Here is a 26,220-nt window from a genome sequence, read left to right on the forward strand (position 1 = left end):
CCCATATTAATTTATATTATATTCTATTAGTGGGATAATATAATATAATATTTCATATAAATTATAAATAAGTAGGCAATTAATTAAGTATTTTATCACAAGGGATAGAACTGTATTAATTAATGGCTGATATTAATCTCACTCATTTAATCTCACTCCTCAAAAATCCACTCAGAATGGCAAGCCAGAGTCCTTGACACATTTGAATGCATCTCTGACAGCTCAGAGTTTGCGTGACCGCTCTTGACTTGCGATTTGTATTGAATATGCTGTTCGTAAATTCAGGACGCTTTTCTGCTGATGTGAAAACGCAACGTGAAGAGAAAGAGACGCGAAGAGAAATTCCTCAGCCGGTTGGAAAACTTTCCAGTATCAAGGAAAATTTGTGAAAGGACTAATGTGTAGACACTTGAACCGAGGGATAAATATCAAGTTGCCTAACTATAATTATTTTGAGTAACCATTGAACACCTAAGTTCTAACGACTAAAACGTGGGGATATTAGGACAAATATTTTAGGTCGCTAAATCAGCTGGAAAGCGGTTGGTAATTTCTCTTTTTCCAAATAGTATACTGCAACGTGTGTTTCCATCTTGTTCTTGATGAATCTCCTACCAGTGTTGGGAGTAACGCGTTACAAAAGTAACTAATTACTGTAATGCATTACCTTTTTGAGTAACGCAGTAATGTAACGGATTACAGCGGGAAAAATCGGTAATATGTCCTCGTTACAATGCAAGTAACTTGCACATTACAACGCATTTTTTCACCTAACTTTTGTGTGGGTATTTTGTTTTCTTTATACAATGTTGGCGGATCACCGCAAGATCAGCTATTGCATCTGATACGTCCGCGCAGAGATTTTAAAGTTCCACGCAGAACATTGCTTCCTCTTTCACGCTTCGTCTCTCGAAATGGCAGGCTGACAAAGGATGACCGATCCATAAGATCCAGCTTGCTCGTTTTCAAGATGGGTAGGGCTATATGCCCACGACTTTGACGTAATTGAAAATAAGGACGCCAAGAACATTTCAGTTCACGTGCTTGAAACCCAAACCGCATTCCACGTCGAAAAACAATAGCCTACAAACAATTTGACGATTTGAAGAGGTGCCATAGCACCACCGACCAAATTAGTCAGGAAAGGAGGGGATGCATCCCATTCGCACAAGACAGGGACACGGCAGGGTATCCGACGGGGGGATGAGTACGTTGCATCCCCCTCACTTTTGTTCAACTAAACATCACTAACATTGAAATAAATCCATTTGAAATAAAATATTATACGTTCGCCTGTCAAAGTAGGAAAATTGGACATGCTTGCTGTCGTTGCATCACTCTGTAGCCTATCACTGTAAATTCCAGCGCAATATGTTAGTTGCATGAATAGAACTAGCTGTTTGCGCAAGTCGCAGAATATGCTGGCCGCGTTGCTGACTGAGCGCGCGTAAAGAGTTGTGAGTGAGTGACAAACTGATCTCCGCACGAAGTCACATGATTCAGGCGAGCCACGAGCTTTCAAACTGACTGGCTGGTGTCCTCGCAATAATTTGTTTCTCCTATAATTTCGTTCATTGATGAGACATTTTCCCCGGTGTGCTGTATATAGGCTTATTAATATTCAAAATGGGCCTACATGTAGCAATGCATCTTGTCTTTTATCAATAATAATTTTCAAACTCGTAGTGCAGTGAGGTGGCTTTATGTTTCAGCCAAGTGCAACGGTCAACGGAGCCTGCATGCGTCCATATAAACGGCGCTGGTGTGCATGGTAAGGTGTAAGAGAAAGGATTAATCATTGTATTGGTAATCAATGTTGTATGTGGGTTAGACGCAATTCCTGAAAATGTTGTTTTTCAGTCTGCAGGCTTCCAAAACGACTTGTGGATGGCAGGTGAAAGTCATGCCACCTCATAGATTTGCACTGTAGATTGCCAAATCCTTATTTCCTGTCATTTTGGCTAAAGTAACTAAAAGTAATGCAAAAGTAGTGTAATGCTAGCCTGGTGAACCAGCACCACCCGCTGGACGGCAAAACGTTTTGTCTACGGGTGGGTCTGGCCTTGCATAATGATTCAATGAAGCCAGAATGCCATGAATCTGGCAAACCAAATACAACGCAAAGATGGGTTTTGAATCAAAGCGGGCAGGGTTTTGAGGGAAGGTTGTTCTCATCAACAATCTTCGGATGTATTATGCATCGAGGCCAGACTAAATTAGACATCCACATTTAGTCTGGTTTATCAGGCTAGTGTAATGCCTTACTTTTAAAAAAAAAGTAATGTTGTAATGTAAGGCATTACTTTTAAATGACAGTAACATGTAATAAGTAGTGCATTACAGTTTTGGAGTAACTTTCCCAACCGTGTCTCCTACTACCCCAAACAAAAAACAGCGGGGTGTGGTCATTGCGTTATGACAGTTGAATTTGGGAAAAGGCTCACGCTATTCTTAATGCGTTGGAAGCATTTGGGCTTAATAACGCTACTCGTCCGTGCAGTCCCGCGACCCTGTCGGCCCACTGGTGCGAAACTGAAAGTTTTCTGCGGCCCTGGAGGTTGTGTGCGCGGCCCAACTTTGGTCCGCGGCCCTATGGTTAAGAATCCCTGCTGTAAAGGATACGCATGTAGTATGTCTATGGTGTGTAGTATGTCCATGGAGACGCTTAGCATTTTAATATATTTTCCTTCAACTTCCCTAAGACTAACTTGATTAATTTAGCCTTTTTCTAGCTGCAAAGACTCACCATTACCAAAAATGCATCTTTTACACTTGCGCGCTGCACACACACACACACCCACGAGTGAAAGAGGACCCCTTATGTGGTCAGATTTCCATGGAGCCCTCTGTTAAATGGTGAATCTCGTAAAGCACTTCAGCAGTCGATGATTTCTTCTCTCCTTTGACACAGGTTTTATTTGAGTACGGGGGGGGGTTGACATGGCTTTTTACACATGTGTGTGCGTGCGGCGCGCACACACTCACACACTCGCACTCTTAAACTCTTGCTCACACACAATTTGCTCCTTGCTTGTCCAGCCTAAGCCTTAAGAATGGCAGTCTATTGTCCCTGAGTGAAAGGCTCTTGTTTCAGCTGTGTAACGAACTCAAGGGCTCCCTCCGCACAAAGAGGGCTGACAACCCCCCCTCCCCAACCCCAACCCCACCCTCCCTTCCCAAACTCTCCCTGTTCAAGTGACCAAAGCTTATTAACTGTTCTCCTGCTTTGGTGAGGTATGCCTACTTTCTCCTTTTTACCTTTTTGTACTTTTCAAATGGTCAAGTTGAAATGTCTCCAGTCCACAAATGGTTTTGGATTGTGGCATAGCTACGTGAAGGCGCCATAAGCTTCGAAAACGTTGGCATTGACCTGCTATTTGTACATGCACAAAGGCTACAGGTTGTTGCCCCTAGCAACTGATCTTGAACTTTTTGCATATATGATTGGCTAAGTGCTAAATTTTACTATTTCAGTTTAGAAATTCATTTGGTTTTAAAGAATTTGTAAAGGCTCTCTGGGGGAAAAAAACTTAGATGTATGTTGTACTTGTTTAGTCACAGCTCTGTTTGACCCCACCTATTGCTGGTAGCGCTTACACTGGCAAAGAAATGAGGGGAATAGAACCAATATCTGGGCCAGTACCCCCACAAATCATAAGGGAGAGTTCATGGGGTAATGGTTGGTCATTGGGTTCAGTTTGAGGTTGAGGGAGAAGAACTTTGTCCATGACTCAGAATGTAGGCCTCTCACCACCACTTAATTGCCCCCCCATGCACCCCTGCACCCCTGCTCTTTGCCCTGTGTCATCCCCTACTATAGAAGCAGTCTTCTTCCCTCCCTGCCCATTCTCTGTTCACTTGTGCTTTCTCGTTGCATGAGGTCATCGTTTCTGCTTTCTGCTAACTAACCTACTTTGCAGAGACCAGTCAAATGCAGCTTGCCCAACAGGACTTGGCACTCTATTAGCTCTTTTGTTTTGCCTTCTCCCGTCCCGTCCAATGTATTACGTAAGCTTTTGAAATGTTATCAAGTTGGTAGGAGCCCTCCTCATTATTGGAATAACAATAAGCAATTGTTGTCATTTTTGTCTTGCTCTACTCATTCTGGTTCAGTCCGTTTTGTGGCCACAGAGGCATATAGCGAAAAATTGCCCATGCTTTTATTGCTCATTCTCTGTGGAATTTGAAAGTGGACATTTACTTGCGTATACTCTTTGAATCCTTATGGTTAATTTTCAGTTACACTTATAATTCTACTTATAATACACTTGTAATTAATTTCATACCAATCATGTTTCTTTCCCATATTTGCAATTTCAACATTTTTTAACTTGCAAATTTCATTGGTCTAAGTAGGGGTCCCTGTTGTATTTTTAATATCAATTCACAGCAAGGTTGTTATTGCTATATTCAATCCAGGGGAGACTTCCCTAAGGGAGACGTGGTTAGCCATATTGTTTCACTCTGGAGTCCTGTGACTCCAATGTCCACATCCAGTTAATTGATTTCAGCCCCATAAATCCTGTCAATGTAAAGTAAGAATACCAGACAACATGTAATGATCCAGAAGGAATTGATTGTGTCCATACACAACACATCTGCACTAGTTGTTTACTAAAGTATAATTACACTTGCCCAAAATTGATTGATTGAAATGAATGCATGAAGATTGCGACAAAGCCATAACCCCTTTCAATTCCCAGCCTCAAAAATAGTCAAGGTTCCGTCAATGTCAGTTTGTTCTGATGTCTGACCTCTGAAAAATGTTTATTAATTTTACAACACAGTTCACAGGTTGCTTCATCCTTTCAGTCATCAAAATCGTGAAACTGTGCATACCTACAGTGCCTCCCAAAAGTCTACACACCCCTGTTCAAATTCCAGGTTTTTGGCACGTAAAAAAAATGACAGACAAATAATTTCACACCTTTTCCCACTTAAATCTAAACTATTATCCTGCACAATAAAGTTGGAAAAACAAACACAAAGCTTTAAAGGGAAAGAATAGAAAATAAAAAACTTCAATTAACATGGTTGCATAAATATGCACATCCTTGAACAAATACCTTGTTGCAGCACCTTTGGCGTCTATTACAGTACTCAGTCTTTTTTTTGGTAAGAGTCTATCAGCATCGCAAACGTTGATGTGACAATTTTTGTCCACTTATCTTTGCAAAAGCGCTCCAAATCTGACAGGTTGCGAATGCATCTCATCTGCACAGTCCTTCTCAGATCGCCCAACAGATGTTCCATGTCATACAGGTCTGAACTCTTATTGTAATGAAGCCATTTTCTTTTATTTTTGGCACGTGTCTGAGGTAATTGTCGTTCTGAATGATTAAGTTCATCCGCATCATCACCTTTCTAACAGGGGGCAGAAGGTTTTGTGCCACTACAATGGCCCCTGTGGAACTACTCATAATTCCTGCCTCCCTGACTTAAGCCCCAGTTACAGCAGAAGACCAAAAGTCACATAGCATGATGCTGCCACCACCATGCTTCACTTTACGCATGGTGTTACCTTGCCAATGTAGTGTTGTTTTTGTGCCAAACATACCTCTTGGAATTATGTCCAAAATGTTCAACCTCTGTTTCATCTGACCTTAACATATCTTCTCACATGCATTTGGGAGATTACAGAAGTAATTTTTTTCTACATTTACTCCACCAAGAAATTGAACTTGGGCATAATTCCAAAGGGTTTATTTGGCGCAAAATATCACCCCAATAACACTATACCTAACGTGAAGTATGGTGGTGGCAGCATTGTTCTTTTGTGCTGTTTTTCTTCAGCTGTAACTGGGGCTTTCATTAGGGAGGAGGGAACTATGAAAATTTCCACAGGGGCCGTGGTAGTGGCACAAAACCTTCGGCCCCCTGGTAGAAAGGTGAAGATGCAGAGGAACTCATCTTTCAGAACGGCAATTTCTAAAAGCTCACACCTAAGTCTACAAAAGAATGGCTTCACCAGAATAAGATTGAGATTTTGGAATGGCCCAGACAAGCCAAAGGTGCTGCAATTAAGTATGAATTTAAGGGTGTGTATATTTATGCAACCATGTTAATTAACGTTTTTTTATTTTTTATTGTTTCCCTTTAAAGCTTTATGCTTGTTTCTCAATTGCATTGTACAGGTTAATAGTTAAGATTGAAGGTGGAAAAGCTGTGAATGTATTTGTCTTTCTGTCATTTTTTAACATCAGAAAAACCTGACATTTGAAGAGGGGTGTGTAGACTTCTTGAAGCCACTGTATTTCTCTCTTCAATTAGTACACTTTTGTATGGCAATATACCGGTAGGTGTTCCCCTAAACATAATCATGATATAGCGAAGGTTACCACTATAATTTTTTTGTTTTGGCTATGGATTTAGTGATTATGGTGGCTTTAAAAAAAAAAAATGTTTTTTCATCATCTCTCTCAAGCCTTTCTCTAAACCTGATGAACATATACAGGTTGACCTAAATTTGGTGCTTACATCCTTTTTCTTTTCAAGAACTCAAGATGTAATGAATCTCATCACCCTACCCCTCACGCACCGCATTAATGAAGAGTGCTCCAGATATTATGCAATTACACTTGGCGAAAGCCGCGTCAGAGGTGGGTGGTATTTGCCAATTCAGGGTTGTGGGTGAGGGATAAAAAATAGCAACCGGTGAGCAGAGCAGAGCGCACGCAACCTCACCACACATTAGCTCTCAAATCTCATTTCCTGGTGGGGGTCCATTACAGTTTGGGGGCGCAGGGGCTATTTTAAGAACCAGAGCAGGGTGTGGGAAGAGGAGAGGAGTGAGGAGAAGGGGGTCAGATTCTTAATGAGGCGCGCACACACACACACACACTTACTCACACTCACACACACGCACGCACACACTCACACGCCACTCCATTCCATCTCTCCCCACCCCACCTGGTATGGTATGAAGCAGGACGAGGAATTGGACCAATCTGACCCTCCTCTGGACCTGACAGCATCTGGGGAGCTGCGGCCCTGATGTGATTGTTCAAATTACTCATTATGAGAGTGGCAGCGGACAGAACCCTTCTGGCAGCTGCTGGCTCATAGAACGCAACAGAGGAGGCGACGAGGGCTCGCAGATTAGTGGAGGTGGAGGCGATGAGAGAGAGGGAGGGAGGGAGGGAGTGCATGCATGATAGAAAGAGAAAGAGAGAGAGAGTGCATGAGAGAGAGAGAGAGAGAGAGAGAGAGAGAGAGCATGGTAGAAAGAGAGAGAGCATGATATAGAGAGAGAGAGAGATTGCATGATAGAGAGTGCGTGATAGAAGGACAGAGAGCATGAGAGAGAGAGCATGAGAGAGAGAGCATGAGAGAGAGAGCATGATAGAGAGAGAGCATGATAGAGAGAGAGCATGAAAGAGAGAGTGCATGATAGAGAGTGCATGATAGCGAGAGAGAGAGTGCATGATAGAGAGTGCATGATAGAAAGAGAAAGAGAGAGAGTGTATGATAGAAAGAAAGAGAGAGAGAGAGAGAGAATGATAGAAAGAGAGAGAGAGAGTGAGTGTATGATAGAAAGAGAGAGAGTGCATGATAGAGAGTGCATGATAGAGAGAGAGATAGCATGATAGAGAGTGCATGATAGAGAGAGAGATAGCATGATAGAAAGAGAGAGAGAGAGCATGATGGAGAGAGAACATGATAGAAAGAGAGAGAGAGAGTGAGTGCATGATAGAGAGAGAGAGATTGCATGATAGAGAGTGCATGATAGAAAGAGAAAGTGTGAGAGAGAGAGAGAGCATGAGAGAGAGTGCATGATAGAAAGAGAGAGAGAGAGAGAGAGAGCATGATAGAAAGAGAGAGAGAGTGAGTGCATGATAAAGAGTGCATGATAGAAAGAGAGAGAGTGAGAGAGTGCATGATAGAAAGAGAGAGCGTGCATGATAGAGAGAGAGAGAGCATAGAAAGAGAGAGAGCATGATAGAAAGAGAGAGTGCATGATAGAAAGAGAGAGAGAGAGAATGATAAACAGAGAGACAGCATGATGGAAAGAGAGCATGATAGAAAGAGAGAGAGAGAGAGAGCATGATAGAGAGAGAGAGAGAGAGAGCATGATGGAAAGAGAGAGAGAGAGAGCATGATAGAAAGAGAGAGAGAGAGAGTGCATGATAGAAAGAGAGAGAGTGCATGACAGAAAGAGAGAGGGAAAGAGAGAGAGAGAGAGAGACACACACCGAGGGGAGGGGTGAAGGAGCGTGAGAGAGAGAAGAAAAGGAGAGCGGTGGAGGGGGAATAGGAAATGAAGGCAAAATGGAAGGGACATGAGGTGGGATTGGGACAGGATGAGGTTAATTTCAATGGGATGACAAAGATTATAGCAGACGGCTGATGTCAATGTATAGCTGGGGTGATCTTGGACTTCTGAGAAGCAATGATGGATTCTTTAAGTGTCCTGTTGTGTTTCCTTGGGCAGAAGGAGGGGAGGGTGAATGAACTGCACTTTATATATGTATCCTGGCCTAACCTTCTCTGGTCAAACAATGTAGCATCCACTCTGAACTGGATTCACAAGTACACAATGTACTATTGACACTGGGGACGTCTTCACTGTTCACAATGCATGGAATTACGAAACATGACAATAAACATGTGACATTGCATTGTCCTAATACTGTGTGATTTTTCAGTTGACACCTTGATGAGTAACTGGATGCCGATATAAGCAGTTCACACAATATTTTTGCTACATTTCATTTTCAACATCTTTGCTTCTAAGGTTGTTTATTTACGTGGCTGTTAATGAATGGGGACCAGCAAAGGCTGGTGAAGTTATACTTTTATACTTGTGACCAGTCAGCAGACCTCTAAATTAAAACCCGACAATTGGCCAAATGCTGGTGAAATTTCAGTTTGACAGGTAGACGAGACCAACTTACTACCAACTTTTATCCATTAGTCAGTGTGTGTTTGGCTAGTAAGATTAACATCTACAAGCCATTTTGGCTGGCGATGGAAAAAGTCAATTTAGAGCCCTGCTTGTGACAAGTCACATGCTGCTATAGATATTAAATATATGCAGCCATCCTTAAAGAGCACCACAGGCTTTTTGTGAAAAGGATTGGATTTGTTTTAATATTAGCATTGCAAATGCACACCATTTTGGGAAATTGCTTTGTGCCTGTCCATTGGGAAATCCAGGCTTTGAGAGTCTGTGGAAATCTGCAAGATAAATACATATGGTGAATTTGGGGGCTGTTTGTAAGATGACGATACTGGACGTGTTCACCTGGTCATTATGGAATGAGAGTCCATGCAGTAGGTATGGAACTATTCACGTTCACAACCTATTTTATTGATTCTAAAGGGTCCATGTGACCGGTGCAACATTTTGTTCTTGATTGAGGCTGTTTGAATGAATATCAGTCGGGGACGAGGCTAAAGCAAATTATCCTGTAGATCACGGATGGGGAGGAGCCTATGGCTCAGGTACCGCTTGCGGCTCATTAGGCCATCTTTTCCGGCCCCCGATGTAATTTTAATGTCATACAGTTTCACATGAAATATGCCATGTTTTGTAAAGAAATGTAGAAATTTTGGTTATGTTTCAGGGGACTTAATGAAGGTGGGGTCTGTTGGAAAGGTGGCCGCATTCAATATAGCCTTAAAGTGGGGGAAATCTTGGTTTGTGTTCATAGTATGGCCCTTGGATGAAAAAAGTTCCTCAACCCCTAGATGACAGTGAAAACAATATCTTTGCCAACAGTGTGAAAGCCATTGGAATCCTGTAGCAAGACAGGCGCAGAGGCTAGCCAAGCCAATGGGCTGAACGCGACATCCAGTGTTATAGCTGTGACTTCTGCTTACCTACCATTTGTACACACCATTTACCCTTTGACCTCTTGGGCCTGGCAGGCAGGCGCGTTGGAAGGAGGTGACGACTGACGCTGGCCAAGGAGGAGTGTGTTGTTTCTTTTACCCCCTTGTTCTCCTAGATGGCCTTTCTTTGCAGGGTTGACGTGTAGGGTGGGGTGGGGGTTGGACTCGACTTGACTGGACTGGCCTGGCCTGGGCTTGGACGTGTTTGTGTTTGTCTTTGGACTTGGGGAGTTGATGAATGTGAAGATGGCAGCGTTTTGATGGGGGTAATTTCGGCGTGACGGGCCCCTTGGCCAGCCAATGAATCAAAAGGGCTCTGGCCATTGGGGGCTGGTCAGTAGGGTGCGCGAGAGGGAGAGGAGGAAGAAGGCGGCCACTGGCCCCCCGACCATAGGTCCTGACACCCCACGTGAGTGGCCAGGGCTGCGGGGGGTCAAGTGTGACACATCATTATAACAATGTTGATTTAGTGGGGGCCGCTGCGCAACAGACCCCCTCCCCAGGGGCCGTGTGTGTGTGTGTGAGTGTGCGTGTGTGTGTGTGAGTGTGAGAGGCAGTGGACAAGAGAAGGGGGCCCACGGCTCCTCGTGGCCCGATGCAATCAGTCGACAGCTTGCAAATCAGCCCCTCACCCTTCTCTCCAATCTGAAGACCTTCCCCCCACCTCTCCATGGTCTTGCTCCCACCACAGGGAAAAAATGAAAGAGACATCTTCCTCCTTTTTTTGGAGCTTTTGTCTTTTTCACTTATAGAAAGAAACCTCTCCTACCATTGAGCTTCTGGTATTTGTCAGAGTAGTTGGTTGATTTCATTGGTCATCTCAGCTCTGTCTTAAGGGTCAAAAGGCCCAAAGTGGAACGCTTGCTCTTCTTTGTGCGTTTTTTGTGTGAACGTTTGTTTGTTTGTTTTTGTATCCACCCCCCACCCCCTCTCTCCTTCCCCTTCTCCTTTCCTCCCAACTCCTCTATGCCCCATCCCTCCATCCCTGTCAGAATGTCCATGACCCTTCACCCCTCAACCGAGGGGTTGGATTTGTTCTCTGTAATGTCGAGATTAGTTTTGACAACCTGCAGTTGTATTTGGAGGTCAGGTGAGCACTCCTCAGTTTGACAGGGTTCCAGGGCTGGACCGTGTCAAAGCTGTTTCGGACTCTCGGCAAGGGGATCAGGCAGCGAAATCTGCACTGATGAATATCGTAAATACTCTTGTCATAAGGCAACACTATGCATCATTGTGTTTTTCTATTCTTCCATAAATGTTTAGTTTCTCCCCCATTACTTGAACATGAAATTGGGCCTTGTATGTTCCACATATTGGTTTCAAATTATTTTTTTTATTTTTTTATTTTTTTTAAAGAAAAACAGCTCTCTTTCAACATTTTCTCTGGGACTGAAGTGGTTGGATTTCACCCCAAACTTGAGCCACACCCCCTTCTTCCACCAGTGACCTTGCCACTTGGGTGGGGGGGTGGACGGGTGTGGATGGACGGAGATGAATAGATGAATGAGACTGACATGCGTGCGGCAGGCGACCAAGATATATGATGCGGTGCTGAAATGACCTCCGGAAAAGAAGGAAAGAAACAAATGCACTTGGATCCATTTTGCTTCAGCAGATCCACGGTTGATTGCTGTAGTGAAACATGAATGAAATCATTTATATGCGGAGAAACAGCCAAGTGACTCACTCATCAACCTTGTTGTGACTTATGGTGCTGGTTTTGCCGTTCCAGTGCAGTGTGTCAAGATTTAAAGTCTATATTTGTTGGGGGGGGGGGGTGGAGTGCTGTGGCTCTCTGGGCTAAGGTGCTATTGCCATAAATCCGGGCCCGGGGTTCGAGTGTCCCTCTGATTTCCTCTCTCTCTCTCTCTCTCTCACTTTTGTTTGGCCAAAATATCTTTGAATAATAGTGGTGTCAACAATGATCGATTCGGCGATCCGAATCGATCCGGGGCATGGACGATCCAGATCCAGATCCGGCAAGTTCCAGAATCAATCCGGCAATTTTTTTAAGTTTCAATTACTTCCATGGATATTTCGGGAGCAAATGAATGTTAAATTAAATAAAAACACTTCAAAACATTGCAAGACTGATACAGACTGATACAGAAAACAGCCATTAAATTGTTGCTCAGTATCTGACTACTTGTATTTCCTCATCATGGCTGAACATTTGCTTTTCAGTAGAAATGTAATGCATTGCAATGCATTGTAGAATGGAATCGGATCGGAATCGGATCTAATAGAATCGAATCGAATCGGATCTACTACCTCCCGAATCGTGATCGAATCGGATCGTGAGGGCAGTGCCGATCCACACCACTATTGAATAATTAAAGACTCTTTCCTTTTTTCATTTCAATCTCATCTCAAGATGTGGGAATCATTTCTTCTTTGTGTCAATCTTTTTTTTTCTCCTCTTGCTTGCTCCCTCTCTCCGTCCCTCCTTTCTTAATCTCCGTCCCCCACCAGCCCCCCCTCATCCCTCCATCCCTCCTGCTCCACACTCCATCCTTTCAGCAGCTCATTTACTGGAGTATCCAGGAGCCACCTGGACCCCGTCACCCAGCCCAGCCAGCCCCTCCTGAATGCATATCAAGCCACCACTCATGTCACCTTAACACTCTTCACTTGCCCACCGCCAGCGCGCACACACACACACATACACACACACTCACACGTGCACACACACACACACACACACACACACACACACACACACACACACACACACACACACACACACACACACACACACACACACACACACACACACACACACACACACTCACTCTCTCACCCCCAGTAGCATGACGTTGGCCTTCACCTTCTCTGCTACATCTGCCCACCCCCCCGAATCCAAGCCTGATTCCTGATTTAAATGTGAGTGGGGAGTCACTGAAGGGGCTCTCCCTGATGTCATGATTCTGATTGCTGCCTCCCCCCCTTCCCCATCCCCATCCGCACCCTGTCCTGCCTCGCCACCATCCAGCCTGAACCCCAACAAAAGACAATCAAGGACCCCCTCCCTTTGCATTTGCCATTACTCTATCATGCATGCTTTAATTTGAATTGAAGGCACCAATTTAATCTCTGAATGCCAGTGTCCGGCGTTGGCCATTCGTCATTTTCAGTGTGTGCTTTTAAATACAACAGTCTTTGCAGCACAGTTGTCGTCTTTTTGCTCCGTCTCTATGTGAGATGTGTGGAGTGGAGTGGAGTGAGTGGGGTGGGGTGGGGTGGGATGGAGTGGGGGGTTGTTGGGGATTGCAAAGATGGCAGCTTCATGAAGTGTTGACTGCAGTTGTGTTTTCTCTCTCTCTCTCTCTCTCTCTCTCTCTCTCTCTCTCTCTCGTGTCTTGCTCATTACCAAGGCGGTTTTTCTTGACCCTCACTTTGTTTCCCCCTCACATTTCTCCCTCTCACTACTCTACCTCCCTCCCTCCCTTCCCTCGCTCTCATGTGTGCTCTTTCTCTCTCTTGCTCTCTCTTGCTCTCTCTTGCTCTCGCTCTCTCTCTCTCTCTCTCTCTCTCTCTCTCTCTCTCTCTCTCTCTCTCTCTCTCTCTCTCTCTCTCTCTTGCGTGCGCTCTCTCTCGCTCTCGCTCTCTCTCTAGCCTGCGCTCTCTCTTGCTCTCCAGCGCGCGCTCTCTCTCTCACTCTCGCTCTCGCATTCACTCTTTCTCACAGTCATTCAGAGTGAGGTATGGTGACCATCTGTCCTCCGTTTCCACACAATAAAGGTCTCTTCATGACGCGTCACATAATTACAGATCCTCAGAAAAGCAGATCTCACTGCTACCCAGCAGCATTCACTCTCAATGAGTGTGGTGTGGTGTGGTGTTTCATTCATTCATTCTCCTGCTCTCCTCCGATGCTCAGGCACAGAAAGTTCCAGTCTGTTTCTGCAGATTTACAACTTAGTTTGTCATCATAAATAGTCAGGTTGTAGGGAGAAGCAGGATGGATGAGTGGATGATTGGGTTGAAATGATGCGTTTTGAAGTTTAGATGTGTGTGTGGAGCAGAGTTTGCGTGTGTGTGTTTGTGGAGGAGCAGAGTTGTGAGTGTGTGTGTGTGTGCGTGCGTGCCCGTCTGCGTACTATGTGAAATGTAACAGATGTGTCATAAGGCCTTAACTTTTGGCAGTGGGCGCTGGGGAGACTTGTACAAACCAGTGAAAAATCCGCCACTCACTCCATTCCATTCCACTTCGTTCTGCTCTGCTCTGCTCGCTGCTAGCTTTTCTTGGCCAAGGCCGTGTGCATTTCTACTCATTAGCTTGAAGAATAACTGTCACTAATTCAAACTGCTCTAGAATGGCCAGCTGAATAGAGAAGGGGAGAGGCCTTGGAGTCTGAGTGAGGCCCTGCATTTGGACCTGTATTGTTCTAGGAGGCGAAAAGAAAACAGAACGAGAAAAGGGAGAGTGGGAGAAGTGCGGAGGGGAGGGATGGTGTGTGTGTGTGTGGGGGGGGGGTATAGCATGCAGAAGCAAGAGGGGGTGTGAGAGGCAAAGGAGGGGCAGGATGGTTGGTGGGGGTGGGGGTGGGGGGTGCTGCAAGTGAGTGAAATGAACTTGATGATCTCGCAGGATGAAAATGAGATTGGCCAGCCCTGTATCAACACTGTCCACAGCTCGAGAGAGAGAGAGAAAGGGAGGGAGAGAGGGTCACCCTTGACTTGGCCTCCCCCCCTCCCCCACTGAGCCCCCCAACACTGGCCTTGTGAACCATGGGAGACCCGTGGAGCTTTTCAGCCCATGGCACAACACACTCCCTTAAAGAAACGCTGCCTATTTTATATATGCCACACTGTAAAATGGCCTCTGCTCTCTAAACCCCTCCGCGCTCGGCTTGCACTGTTTCCATTATAGGGAGAACGGAGGAGGAGGACAGAATTTGTGTGTGTGTGGTATATAAGGGACCATATACAGAACTAGTGCTGAAAGGCCACATTTTGCTCATTTTAAACTTTTGCTATCTGCATTGGCATTGACTGGCTGTGTTATGCCTTATATTGATTTGTAATGGTTCATCCTCTGTACTTCTCAACAATATGGAAGGAAAAATGTGAATGCAAACATAATTGAGATTGCGATGACATTTGAAATTTGAAGTCTGAGAAAATGAATGTCGCCATACAATTTTAATGTGAAGTGCCTTGAGAGGATATTGACCTATTCCATCCATAAAACTCTTCTGATACCAAGGCACCTAGTCCGTATGCATACCACTGGGAGTGGGACATATGTGAACATGACGCACTACATAAACTAGTTTACTGAACCGATATGGAATTTGTACTACATAGCATTGATGTGAAGGTAAACTTAAGGCGCGCTCAAATGACATGACTATCGGCCACATGGAACATTTTGTGTTAGAGCCGTCGACACGTTCCAAATCTAGGCCAGGTCAAGCAGATGCTAGAATAGAATGTTTTAAACATTTTGATCTTTTTTTGCATGATGTAGCATATTTTTGATATACGCTATTAGAATCTCCAAGTTTAAATTGAAACGAATGTCTCTCAAGCCCCAAGACCAAGGCTCTACAGTGTGAGCATTTTGCTTGCATATGTGTCCTAAGAATTTGATTGTGCGAGCAAATGTAATTAAAAAGGGCACCTGTGTGCAAGAGAGGATGTCAACCCCTTAATTCGCATTTTGCTCCTTAAAGGGCAACTCCTGCGAATTTCAATGTGCTGTTGCATTGCTCCCGCTACCCTTGACTTGTCAGTACCCGGTGACGCCACATTTTTTGGCTCAGCCCTTTCTGAGATATGAGCTATTCTAATGGGGGCAACTTTTGTTTACATTTCAAAAAAACATTTTTATTTATTCCCAAAAACATCCAAAAGGTTATGCAACATCAGCAGACAGCTAGCAAACAGCGATACCTTTTGGGAAAATATTTGGAGTAGGCCTATGCTCATTTTTAAAAAAATGTAAACAAAAGTTGCCCCCATTAGATTAGCTCATATCTCAGAAAGGGCTGGGCCAAAAACTGCGGCGTCACCGGGTACTGACAAGTCAAGGGTAGCGTGAGCAATACAACAGCACATTGAAATTCGCAGGAGTTGCCCTTTAAAGGGACACTGTGCAGGAAATGGTCAAAAAAGGTACTGCAACTATGTTGCTTATTGAAACTGGGCTGCCTATTGCCAAATTTGGTCTTTACATGAAAGTTTATTAAGTAATAAACAAATATTTTATAGTATGGGGTCCAAGTACAGTCATTTTTGCAGCTAAAAATGGCTATCTTTGGAAATTCAAAATGGCGCACCATGGAGAAGATCCCTCTTTTCATGTATGAAAAGTGCAATTTTTCCAGTCAAAATGAATACTTGGATTTTGATGCTGGTGGTAAGTATTCATGAAAAAGGTAACATTAGTGAACGGGCAGCATGAATTCTGGAAATAATCAACTTAAAAATCACACACAGTGTCCTATACATCCCATAGAGCAGTGGTTCTCAAACTTTTCCTATCATTCCCCCATTCGGAGGGTCTGAATGCTTTCGAGACCCCCCCGCCCCCCAAAGCAACAGCAGTACCCGCGCAGACTGATTTTACGATCACTGATCACGAGATAAAACAAAGACGGAAGTGTGTTCATTTCCTATGCTATTCAAATTCATGACAATTTTCAATATAATGTTGGTGAGGGCTTAAAATGTATTGCCTATTGGAGAGACAGGAAATAATTTCTTTGGGGGGAAAAAAGCCCAAAATCAGATAATAATAATAATAATAAATTTTATTTTTTGAGCGCCTTTCAAGATACCCAAGGACACTTTACAATCAAAACAAATACATAACAGTAGGGAAAGTAAAACAAAGCTTCAGTGAATTAACAATAGGAAAGTAATTAAAATGCAAAAATAAAATAGAAATAAAAGTACAATAGATAATAATGTTTTCAAGTAAGAAAAAGTAGAATGCATTTGAAAATAAAATAAAATGAGGGGAAAAAAATAATAGTATGTAAAATTAAAAATAAACTGATGATTAAAATAAAGTGGAAGTGCCTGTCACTGAAGTGGAAAAGCAGAAATGAAAAGGTGTGTCTTCAGCTTAGATTTAAAAGTAGATAGTGTGGAACACTGACGAAGAGACAGTGGGAGTGAATTCCAAAGTTTTGGGGCCAACAACACTAATGCCCTGTCGCCCCATGGTGCGCAGGTGTGTGGAGGAACTGTAAGGAGGAGTGAGTCAGTGGAGCGTAATGTGCGGTGTGGATTGTATGGGGTGAGGGACTTGTGATGTAGAGGGTTGTGCAAGGTTGTGCTGGCCTTGTATACAAGGAGGAGAAATTTTGAAATGGATACGTGAATGGATAGGAAGCCAGTGTAATTGATAGAGGATAGGGGTAATGTGATGCCAGGGTCTGGTGTGTGTGAGAGTAATCTAGGCTGCTGAGTTCTGAATGTATTGTAGACGGTTAATCAATTTAGTAGGGAGCCAGTGAGTAGGTCATTGCAATAATCTAATCTGGAGGTTACGAAAAGCGTGAATGAGGGTCTCAGCAGAGGTAGGGGTAAGAGAAGGGCGGAGTCTGGAGATGGTTTTAAGGTGGAAAAATGCAGTTTTGGTGAGGTGTTTGATATGGGATTCAAAGGAGAGGCGAAGAGTCGATGATGACGGCCCAGATTTCTTACTTCAGAGGAAGTGGAAAATAGTCAGGGATAGAGAACTGAGAGAAGGTTTATCTTTTTTAGTAATGAGGGAGTGGCGATGATGATGGCTTTCGGTTCGTTTTGTTTTGATTAAGTTAAGAAAATTTTTTGGGTCATCCAATTACTAATTTTCATTTTAGGCAGGTTGTTAATTTAGCGAGGGGGAGTGGATGGGAGGGTTTGGTGTGAATGTAAAATTTGGGTGTCATCTGCATAACAATGAAATTTAGACCATGTTTTCGGAGAATGTTACCAAGGGGAATAATAAATGATGAAGAGTATAGGGGGCCTAGAACTGAGCCTTGAGGAACCACCATGTGAGGACTGAATTTGGAGACCCGGAAATCACCAATAGATACAAACTGCTCTCGCTTCCGGTTAGATAGGACCTGAACCAGAAGAGTGCAGTACCAGTGATGCCAATAGGGTTTCCAGCCTTGTGAGAAGGACGTTTGTGGCAGACTGTGTCAAAAAGCAGCTGTTAAATCAAGTAGCAGGAGGATACTGAAATGGCCTGAATCCGCAGCTAACAAAAGAGTCGTTTACGACCTTGACTAGTGCAGTTTCAGTGCTATGCTTAGCCCTGAACCCAGACTGGCAGTTCCTCCCATAGGCTAAATGATGTCATGTGTTCTTGAAGCTGTAAGGCCACAGTACGCTCTAGCAGCTTGGAGATGAAAAGGTTTTGAGATGGACGGTAGTTTTTAAAATCATCCGCTGCAGCTCCAGTTTTTTTTGAGGACAGGCGTGATGGCTGCAATCTTTAGGGAGTTTGGAACTATGCCTGTCAGGAGAGAGGTGTTAATTGATGTTAGTAAGGAGGGGATGAAGAACTGGTAGACACGGCCTTGACAAGAGAGGAGGGCATAGGGTCCAGGAGACAGGTGGTAGGCCTGGCTTTTCGTGGCAAGATCACAGACAGTTTCATATTACCGGGGAGAGAAGGAGGAAAATATTTGAGGAGGTGTCCTGAGAGAAGGGCTGTCATTTAGAGTGGGGGGAGGAGGAGACTGAGTTGACTGTGTACTGTAAATGGTGTTGATTTTGTTATTAAAAGAATAGTTCAAGAACTCACAGCAGAGATCAGTTGAAGGGGTAAGTGGGAAGGGTTGAGATGTTTGAGGATATTGTTAACAGTGGAGAGAGTGGCTCTGGGTATTGCCCAGATTTAACCCCCCACACCCCCCCACCCCTGGGACCCAGACCCCCCCGTCACACCCCACACCCCCCCCCCCCCCCACCCCCCCCCCCCCCTGCGATGCCTAGCAAAGCACAGTAGAGTACCACGGTTAAACAAACCCACTAAAGTAAATGAAAAGGTATTAGTCAGCTAAAATGCCTAAATAAAATAAAACATCATTGAGTTTCTAAAATCGCAGATAAGGCACATTGTCAAAATTGCGTGAAAACATTGGAAATTAACATGAGCTAGTTTGTTCCTAGCACTCATTGTGTTGATGTTCCTGAGTCTGACCTGCCATGTCAATCTTATGCCCTTTCTTACACCAGGTCAAAGAAAGGGTTACCAAAAAAAGTACACACCCTACCTTAAACTCAGACTTTCACAAACTCACACACAATTGCTTCATTTCCCAACAAATCCAGATAACCATAAAAGACAGAAACTGGAGCCAAGTGTGTGCCATGGTCTGTCTGATATCTGAGGGCTTGAGTTCCACACTTCAAGCCTGAGCGTTTCGGCTCCTTACTCTTTGCCCCCAATGAACTCAGTTCACCAGATGACTAGGCTTTTTTTGTTTCTTGGCAGGAAAACAAATAGACTGTTTTTGTCATCCATTATCCTGCTTTCAAATGGTTCGTCCTCTTTTAAGTTTTTGGTGGTTCCTGGAACAATAACCAATAATGATAATAAACACCTTGTTTTTCACAGATGTGGGGAGTCTTGTGGGGATGTAGGTGCGACAGGTGGGGGTGGGTTGTGGAGGGGGGGCAGTGTAGAGAGAGGAAAGGAGTGGTTATGGTGTTACTGGTCCCAGTACCAGAGCCATTAGGAGAGTGCTGGGACTGGGGTGTATCGCCCCTCAGGGGTCCTGTTGTTCCAGGTTGGACCTGTGACCTGGAATCTGTTGGTTTGTTCTCGGTGGTGACGCCGTGCCAGAACTCTGGTGTGTGGAGGAGAGCCCCCACCCCAATCCTCCTCCGTGTCCTCATTTAACCTCCAGCCAAAATCACCACAGCAACTCTTGGGAGATTTGGTCAAACTTAACCAAAGTGGTTACTGGCTGCAGTGTTAGTTTTGCCAAGAATTTCCAAAGGAACTCTGCCAGATTACATTTTTAAAAGCCTTTTTTAGTGATGCATTGCGAACAAGTGTCCTTCACCATAGCTAACATTCACCATGATCCACGCTCAGTACTTTTCCCAGTTTGACCAATGTAACAGTATTGTCTTGTCCTGTGTCTTGTGTGCCGTGCAGGTTGAGGAGGATGAGAAGTTGAAAAAGAGGAAGGAGCGCTTTGGTGCCCTGACAGGTGGGACTGCGGCTGCGGCTGGGGCTGCGGCTGGGGCTGGGGCTGATGCGGTGGTGGGCAGCGAAGAGGCCGAGGTGAGACAAACTGGGAGGATTTTTTCAATACATTACATTACATGACACTTAACAGAACATTAGTTTGAATAAACATTGGCTACTGTCCCTGGAGCAATTTTGAGGTTAGGTACCTTGGCCTCACATTTTTTAAAGCCCAAATGGTCAACTCAATTTTAAAAAAAAAAGAAGCCGCATTTTGCATATGCTATTTACAGCTAGGGCTGAGTACCGATCAGAATTTTTCGGTTTCGGTTCCGGTTCTAGAACCTACGTTTCAATGCCGGTTCCCGACGGTGCCATTTTCGGTTCCTAATTTATGACGAAATGTTTAAAAATCTTAACCGACCACCGAGCCTCCCTCATTATTCAGTTGAAGTCTCAGGGAATGTATTTTAAATTGAGGACTACAATCTAAATCCAACCTTATCCATTTCGTGGGTTTGCATCTTTGCATCGGAGCATCAGTTCATAGTCATACAGTTGACAAACTGAACCAGCATGAAGTTTTGCATCAGCCCCAGACAACTTGAGCTGCAAAACAACAAGGAGAAACTCATATTTAATGTTTTACGCTGCACACGCTCCTTTTAAAACATGCCCTGTGTGTGGAGATGTTGGCCTCGCGCGCGGACTCTTGACTGGAAACGTGTAGGCATACTGTCTGACCTGTCATTGCCGCCCCGTTGACTGTCAGGATTTGGCCTATTGAAACTTTTCCAATTTATAGCTTAAAATCAGGGAATTTTGCCGTTTTTTTGTAGCTGACAGGTATGCTGTTCTTGCAAACAGTTTTAAAACAAGTAGGCTAAGGTCGCCAAATTCCGCCCACTTCACTGATCACTTCACTGTGAACGTGATAATGTCACTATTTCAAATACTATTTGATTATGCTATCGTATATTTTTGGATAGCAGCAACTGTGCAGATGAGGTAATGAGCAATAGGCCTATTAGCTAACATTGGTAGCCCTTTCTATCGTAATTTGGAGATAACTTCTAGTTTCAGCACAATTCGCCGGCGAAAGGCTCCCAATTCCGCCCGCTTGATTTCAGGTCACGTCGGTATTTCCGTTACTGTTTATTATTCCTTCATGTTGTTTTGCTTATTTCGTTCACACTTGTAGTCCTGGCTTTACCGATGCAGGAACTGTGATTAGTTTGGTTGTTACTGTGAAAACGGTTGAATAATTTTGGTCCTAAAGCGAAACAGGGAAGCTGCCAGGGTGAGTTTTTAGCCAAGAATGTCGTTGTGAAATTTAAGTTCCACCTCTTTCGTGCTGCCGTTAGGACACCCTTCATTACAATGCTGTTTATGGCCGTTTGACTCGGTTTTAAATGTCATCACCATTTCAAATTGTAAGCATACAAACTCCGTATCATGTCGATATCCATTCTTGACTTAAACAGTGGATACATAGGCCTAATTAATTATCATCACTTATAAGTAGGCGGGCGGAATCGGGGGACGGGCGGAGGCGACTTGGCTATAGCTTGTTACGCACGCAGTGGAGCACTGGGCGCGCTCTGTTTCGAGTTATTTGCATGGTCCATAATTATAGGCTACCAAACGCAAAACAAATATCCACATAGAAGAAATCAAGTCTTCATTTTCAATAATCCACGTTACTGCGTTCCGTGGCGCAAATGTAGGCTATGCACAAAGAAAGTCTCTCACGGCCAAAAGTGACTGAGCTCACCTGATGCTTCTGATATGAGTTTCAGTTTTATTGACATGAAGTTTAAACTTTGCAATGATTCACGGTGTAATCCAAAAAGTCAGAGAATGTGCGCACCCACCACTAAAGGGAAAAGGTCCCCAACACTGTTTGATGATTCATGGTGGAGCGAACAGTGTTGCCGACTTTTACTTTCCTCATACGCCGCCGATGTAACCATCTGCGTGAGAATGATGGAATGCTTCGTTTGCACATGCTCGCAGTGGCTGTGTCGAAGACAAAGTTTGAATTCTTTGCCGTCTACAAACGCTAGAAATAGGCTACTTTTCTCGGTAAGCCTACACAAATTAAAGATGGGCTGATGGTAGTTTCTCTCGTAACAGCGTAACAGCGTTAGTATCCACAGATGATTTGACCACCTGTTTAAAAGGGGGGTGTAGCTGCCAGCAGTCTCTGCAAGCCCGAATGTGATCACAATTAATGTTGCCAGTTTTTTTTTGCCAGAAGCGACTGCCGTTCTTACTGCGTTAACGTTCTGGGGTTATAAATGCGAAATGATAACTGACGTGATGGACATCTAGGAACCGAAACGTGGAACCGACAGCCAAGGCACGTTTCGATGCCAAGTAGAACCTTAGCCTTTCATTCGGTTCCATTAAGGAACCGAATTTCGGTACCCAGTCCTATTTACAGCACCAACGCGTAATTCAGCAGGCACACTGAAGTAGGCACACCACAAGCAGAAACTAGCAATAAAAACATTATATGCAAGGTGCGTCCTCCTTTGAAGAAATTATATTGGATTTGAGCCTGCAAACTTCTGATTTGAGCAACAGCTCTGTAATCACTTGGCCATCGGAGCACTCTTATAGCGCCTGACCTGCTGGTGACTGGTGCCAGCTAAGCTGACTGCACCAATTTAAGGCTGCTGGGACCAGCCATCCAAAACAAGAGAGTTCACATTGTTGCTATTCCTGGCTTTTTAGGGTGAGGGGCAGGGCAGTAGAAGCCCCAGAATGTTCTGGAGTGAGCAATTAGTTTTTTTTCCTATTAAGGCTGCTCAAGGAATTAATGTGGTAATTTGGGGTGTTTGGCTGTTTCTGTTGAAAAGTTATGTCGTCCACGCTTCTGTTCTTCACCATCTGGTTTGTCAAGGGAGACGACTGAGTTCTAAGTGAGAAGGAGAGTCACAGGGGCATCTCAGCTGTGATTAAATTTTATATTTTATTTAGTCTTAATCAGAGTCAAAAATAAGCCCCTTTGTCTGATGAAGACGTTGAAACGTTGGTCTGGCACCGCTCTAAATAAAATTAATAAAAAAAACAAAAATGAATCACGTAGCCAAATTAAAAAAAGTATAATAATTAGAGATGCACCGGATCCTGATTTTTAGGATCCTGCCGGATACCGGATCCACTGCTTAAGATCCTGCCGGATCCGGAACCGGATACCGGATCCTACGAAAGGGTTGAAACACATAGTCTACTCACACATGTGGGCCCTTTTTATCACCTTGGCTCAAACTATTTTGACTGAAAAGCCTCGGCTACCGGATCCTGGATCCTGGAACCAGATCCTGTGAAAAACCCTATTATCCTGCCGGAACCGGAACCGGAACCGGATCTTGGATCCTGTACATCTCTAATAATAATTGTAACCTTGAGTGCCTTGGGCCCCTACACTGATGAGCACCAAGGAAAAAAGGTGAAGACCTGTCCCTGAAGCAGTCCGATTTCCTGTTTGTTTTTTGATACAAAAATGAATCACACTTGAGATGTTTGCTGGAGGGGAAGACTCAGTGTAAGTGTTTTGCCGGGCAGCTCATTTTGTTTCCATCTGATTGATTAATGGGATTCTCTTCTGCTCTGTTCCACTCCAGTAAGGCATTTTGAAGCTGATGAGGGAAGTCAATGGCATTAAAGGATGTTTTCTATTTTTATTTGTTTTAATATGGTGGTTTTGTTTTTCTCTCTTCTTTCCAGGCCAAGAAAAGGAAGCGGGCAGAGCGATTTGGAGGAAACGTATGAAGTCCGACTGAACTTTTTTAACTTTATAAAAAGTTCTTTTATTTTTGTATTTTTTAAAATGTAGGTAGGCGTGTTTCTCAGTACTGAAGAATGCTTTATGTGTTAATTCTGTGCGTTGGGTTGTAAATTAAACTTATCCTCAGTATATTTTGTGCTTATATCACATCATGCCTTGTTTTTTTCACACTTCTTTTGTAATCTGTTGAAGATGTATATGCCAGGTTATTACAAGTATTGTTCAGGTGTACTTTACATCTTACAGTATGTGGTTTGTGCTCCATCCATTGAATAATTTCAATCACCCATTATTAAATTTTGATACACTTTAAAGTAACTCCAGTGTTTGTGCTTTCATTTTTTGGATTGGCATAATTAATAAGGTGCCTGTTGCTTTCATGTTTTTGATTAATCTTACGTGTAGCGCACTCACGCACGCACGCGCACACACACACACACGCCCCTAAACTTGCCCAAACGGATTGAAAACCAAAATGCTGGTGGTGGTGGTGGGTGTCCATCCTGGGTAGATGATGTAAGTTCGAGCTTTAGCTAGTGTATTGGGGCCTGGTGACTGGCCCACGCAGGTATTTGTCCCCCCAGGCCTTTGCCGAGCGTGCCACTGCAAAGTCCTGGGTGTTGGCCCTGTGTGTAACGCCATAGTGGGACTTTTTTTTGACCCCCTCCTCAACAGCAAGCCAACCCTCCCTCCTTGCTTTCCTCTGGGAACCAGGTGCTGCTGGCCTCATTTGTGATGCCTTCGCTCACTCTCGTGACAGCTGTCAGTCAGCAAAGGCCACTTAGCTAATTGCCCTTGCAGCTGTGAGACCCCCCTGCCCACCCCCATCCTTGACACCCCCCACCCTACACTACCCTAACCTAGCCTATCCTACCCCACCCCTTAACCCCCTTGGGTCATTTTCCCGCTTAATACAGTTTGTGGTAACAGGATTACTGCATTGGTACAGGTCAAAGTACATGTCTCAGGATTTGAAATGTGTCTGAATGACATTTGATAAATGCATACTTGTGATTCAAAGGATGGACAAATGCATGCAGTAGGCACAAGAGGGTTAATGACCTAAATAAAACCTCTTTACATCCCATCGTTTTAGGGTTAAGAAACTGCATAAATACATTTGTTTAACTGTACTTTGTTGCCATGCAGAGATTACACAAAACGTGTTGCATTTACGGTATCAACACTCACCGGCCACTTTATTAGGAACACCTCTCTAGTGCTGGGTTGGACCCTCTTTTGCCTTCAAAACTGCTTTAACTGGCCGCAACAATACTCGGGTAGGCTGTGGCATTCCAACAAGGATAAATTGGTACTTAGAGGCCCAAATTGTACCAAGAAAATATCCTTACGCCATTATACCACCAGCCTGAAACGATGAAAGGCAGGGTTGCAACAGAAATCGAGATTCATCAGACCGTGCAACTTTTCTGATTTTCTAGTGTCATTTATGGTGAGGCTGTGCAAATTGTTGCCTCATTTTCCCATTCTTAGCAGACAGGAGGGTCACCCGATATGGTTTTCTGCTGCTGTAGTTCATCTGCCTCAAGATTTGCTGTGCTGTGTGATCATTCTGTCATCATCAACAAGGCATTTTTGCCCACAGAACTGCCGCTCTTTTTCTATTTCGGACCATTCTCTGTAAACCCTTGAGGTGGTTGTGTGTGAATATCCCAGTAGATCAGTATTTTCTAAAATACTCTTTTGGCACCAATAGGATTGCCATGTTCAAAGTCATCTAAATAACCGTTGCCACCATGTGATTGGCTGATCAGAAATTTGCTTCAAGAAACAGTTGGAAAGGTGTAGCTATTAAAGTGGCCGGTGAGTGTATATTCTATTCATTATAACTACAATTATTCAACCTCAGAGTTTAATCTCATCAGTGAAATCTCGCTACAAATAAGTTTCAAACATTTAAGGTGAGCGTCTTTTGTAACTATAGTATGATGTTTTTTATGGTATAGTAAATAGATCACCTTCAATTATTTAATGATTCAATACACTAATTACGGCATAGATCCTAATTTCTGAGCTGGCAGAAAGTTATTTAACCTGGACTAATGCAGCAGCAAGCTATCACTTCTCGCGCTTAAACCTGCTTTCATGTGACCAACCAATAACAAAAGAATGAAAGTTATAGGCTGGTGTCGCTTCCACATTCAAAAGGTTTCCGGACAAAATCTTCACAAAGAGGAACTTGTCCAAGTCTGAGAATGAGCCATGCTCATCTGCATGTCAGAGGGGTGTCTGTAGCTATGGCTGTATAGCTATTGCCTGAGGAGTCGTAAAGTGTGTAAAGTGTGCAGTGCTATATTGCATTATTGCAGGGGTGCAACTTTTTCCAAGTCCAGAAAAGAAACTCCTTCTCCCTTTGATATGTGTCCGGTGGCTGGAGCCACACACACTCGCTGATGACTATGTCCCACGGTGTCCTGCGCCT

The 26,220-nt window shown here is 43.9% G+C and overlaps 1 protein-coding gene across 2 annotated transcripts in view; it reads left to right on the forward strand.

The window, feature by feature from the left end:
* sarnp (SAP domain containing ribonucleoprotein) overlaps positions 1-24,095 on the forward strand; it is a 36,067-nt gene extending 11,972 nt beyond the window's left edge. For both annotated transcript variants that reach the window (XM_063215593.1, XM_063215594.1), the window contains exons 10-11: positions 19,949-20,077; positions 23,717-24,095. In XM_063215593.1, the coding sequence (XP_063071663.1) occupies positions 19,949-20,077; positions 23,717-23,761 (174 nt within the window). In that variant the 3' untranslated portion in view covers positions 23,762-24,095. The remainder of the gene's footprint in view (positions 1-19,948; positions 20,078-23,716) is intronic.
* Positions 24,096-26,220: the final 2,125 nt, after the last annotated feature.

Source organism: Engraulis encrasicolus, chromosome 14, assembly GCF_034702125.1.
Source record: "Engraulis encrasicolus isolate BLACKSEA-1 chromosome 14, IST_EnEncr_1.0, whole genome shotgun sequence".
Lineage (NCBI taxonomy): Eukaryota > Metazoa > Chordata > Actinopteri > Clupeiformes > Engraulidae > Engraulis > Engraulis encrasicolus.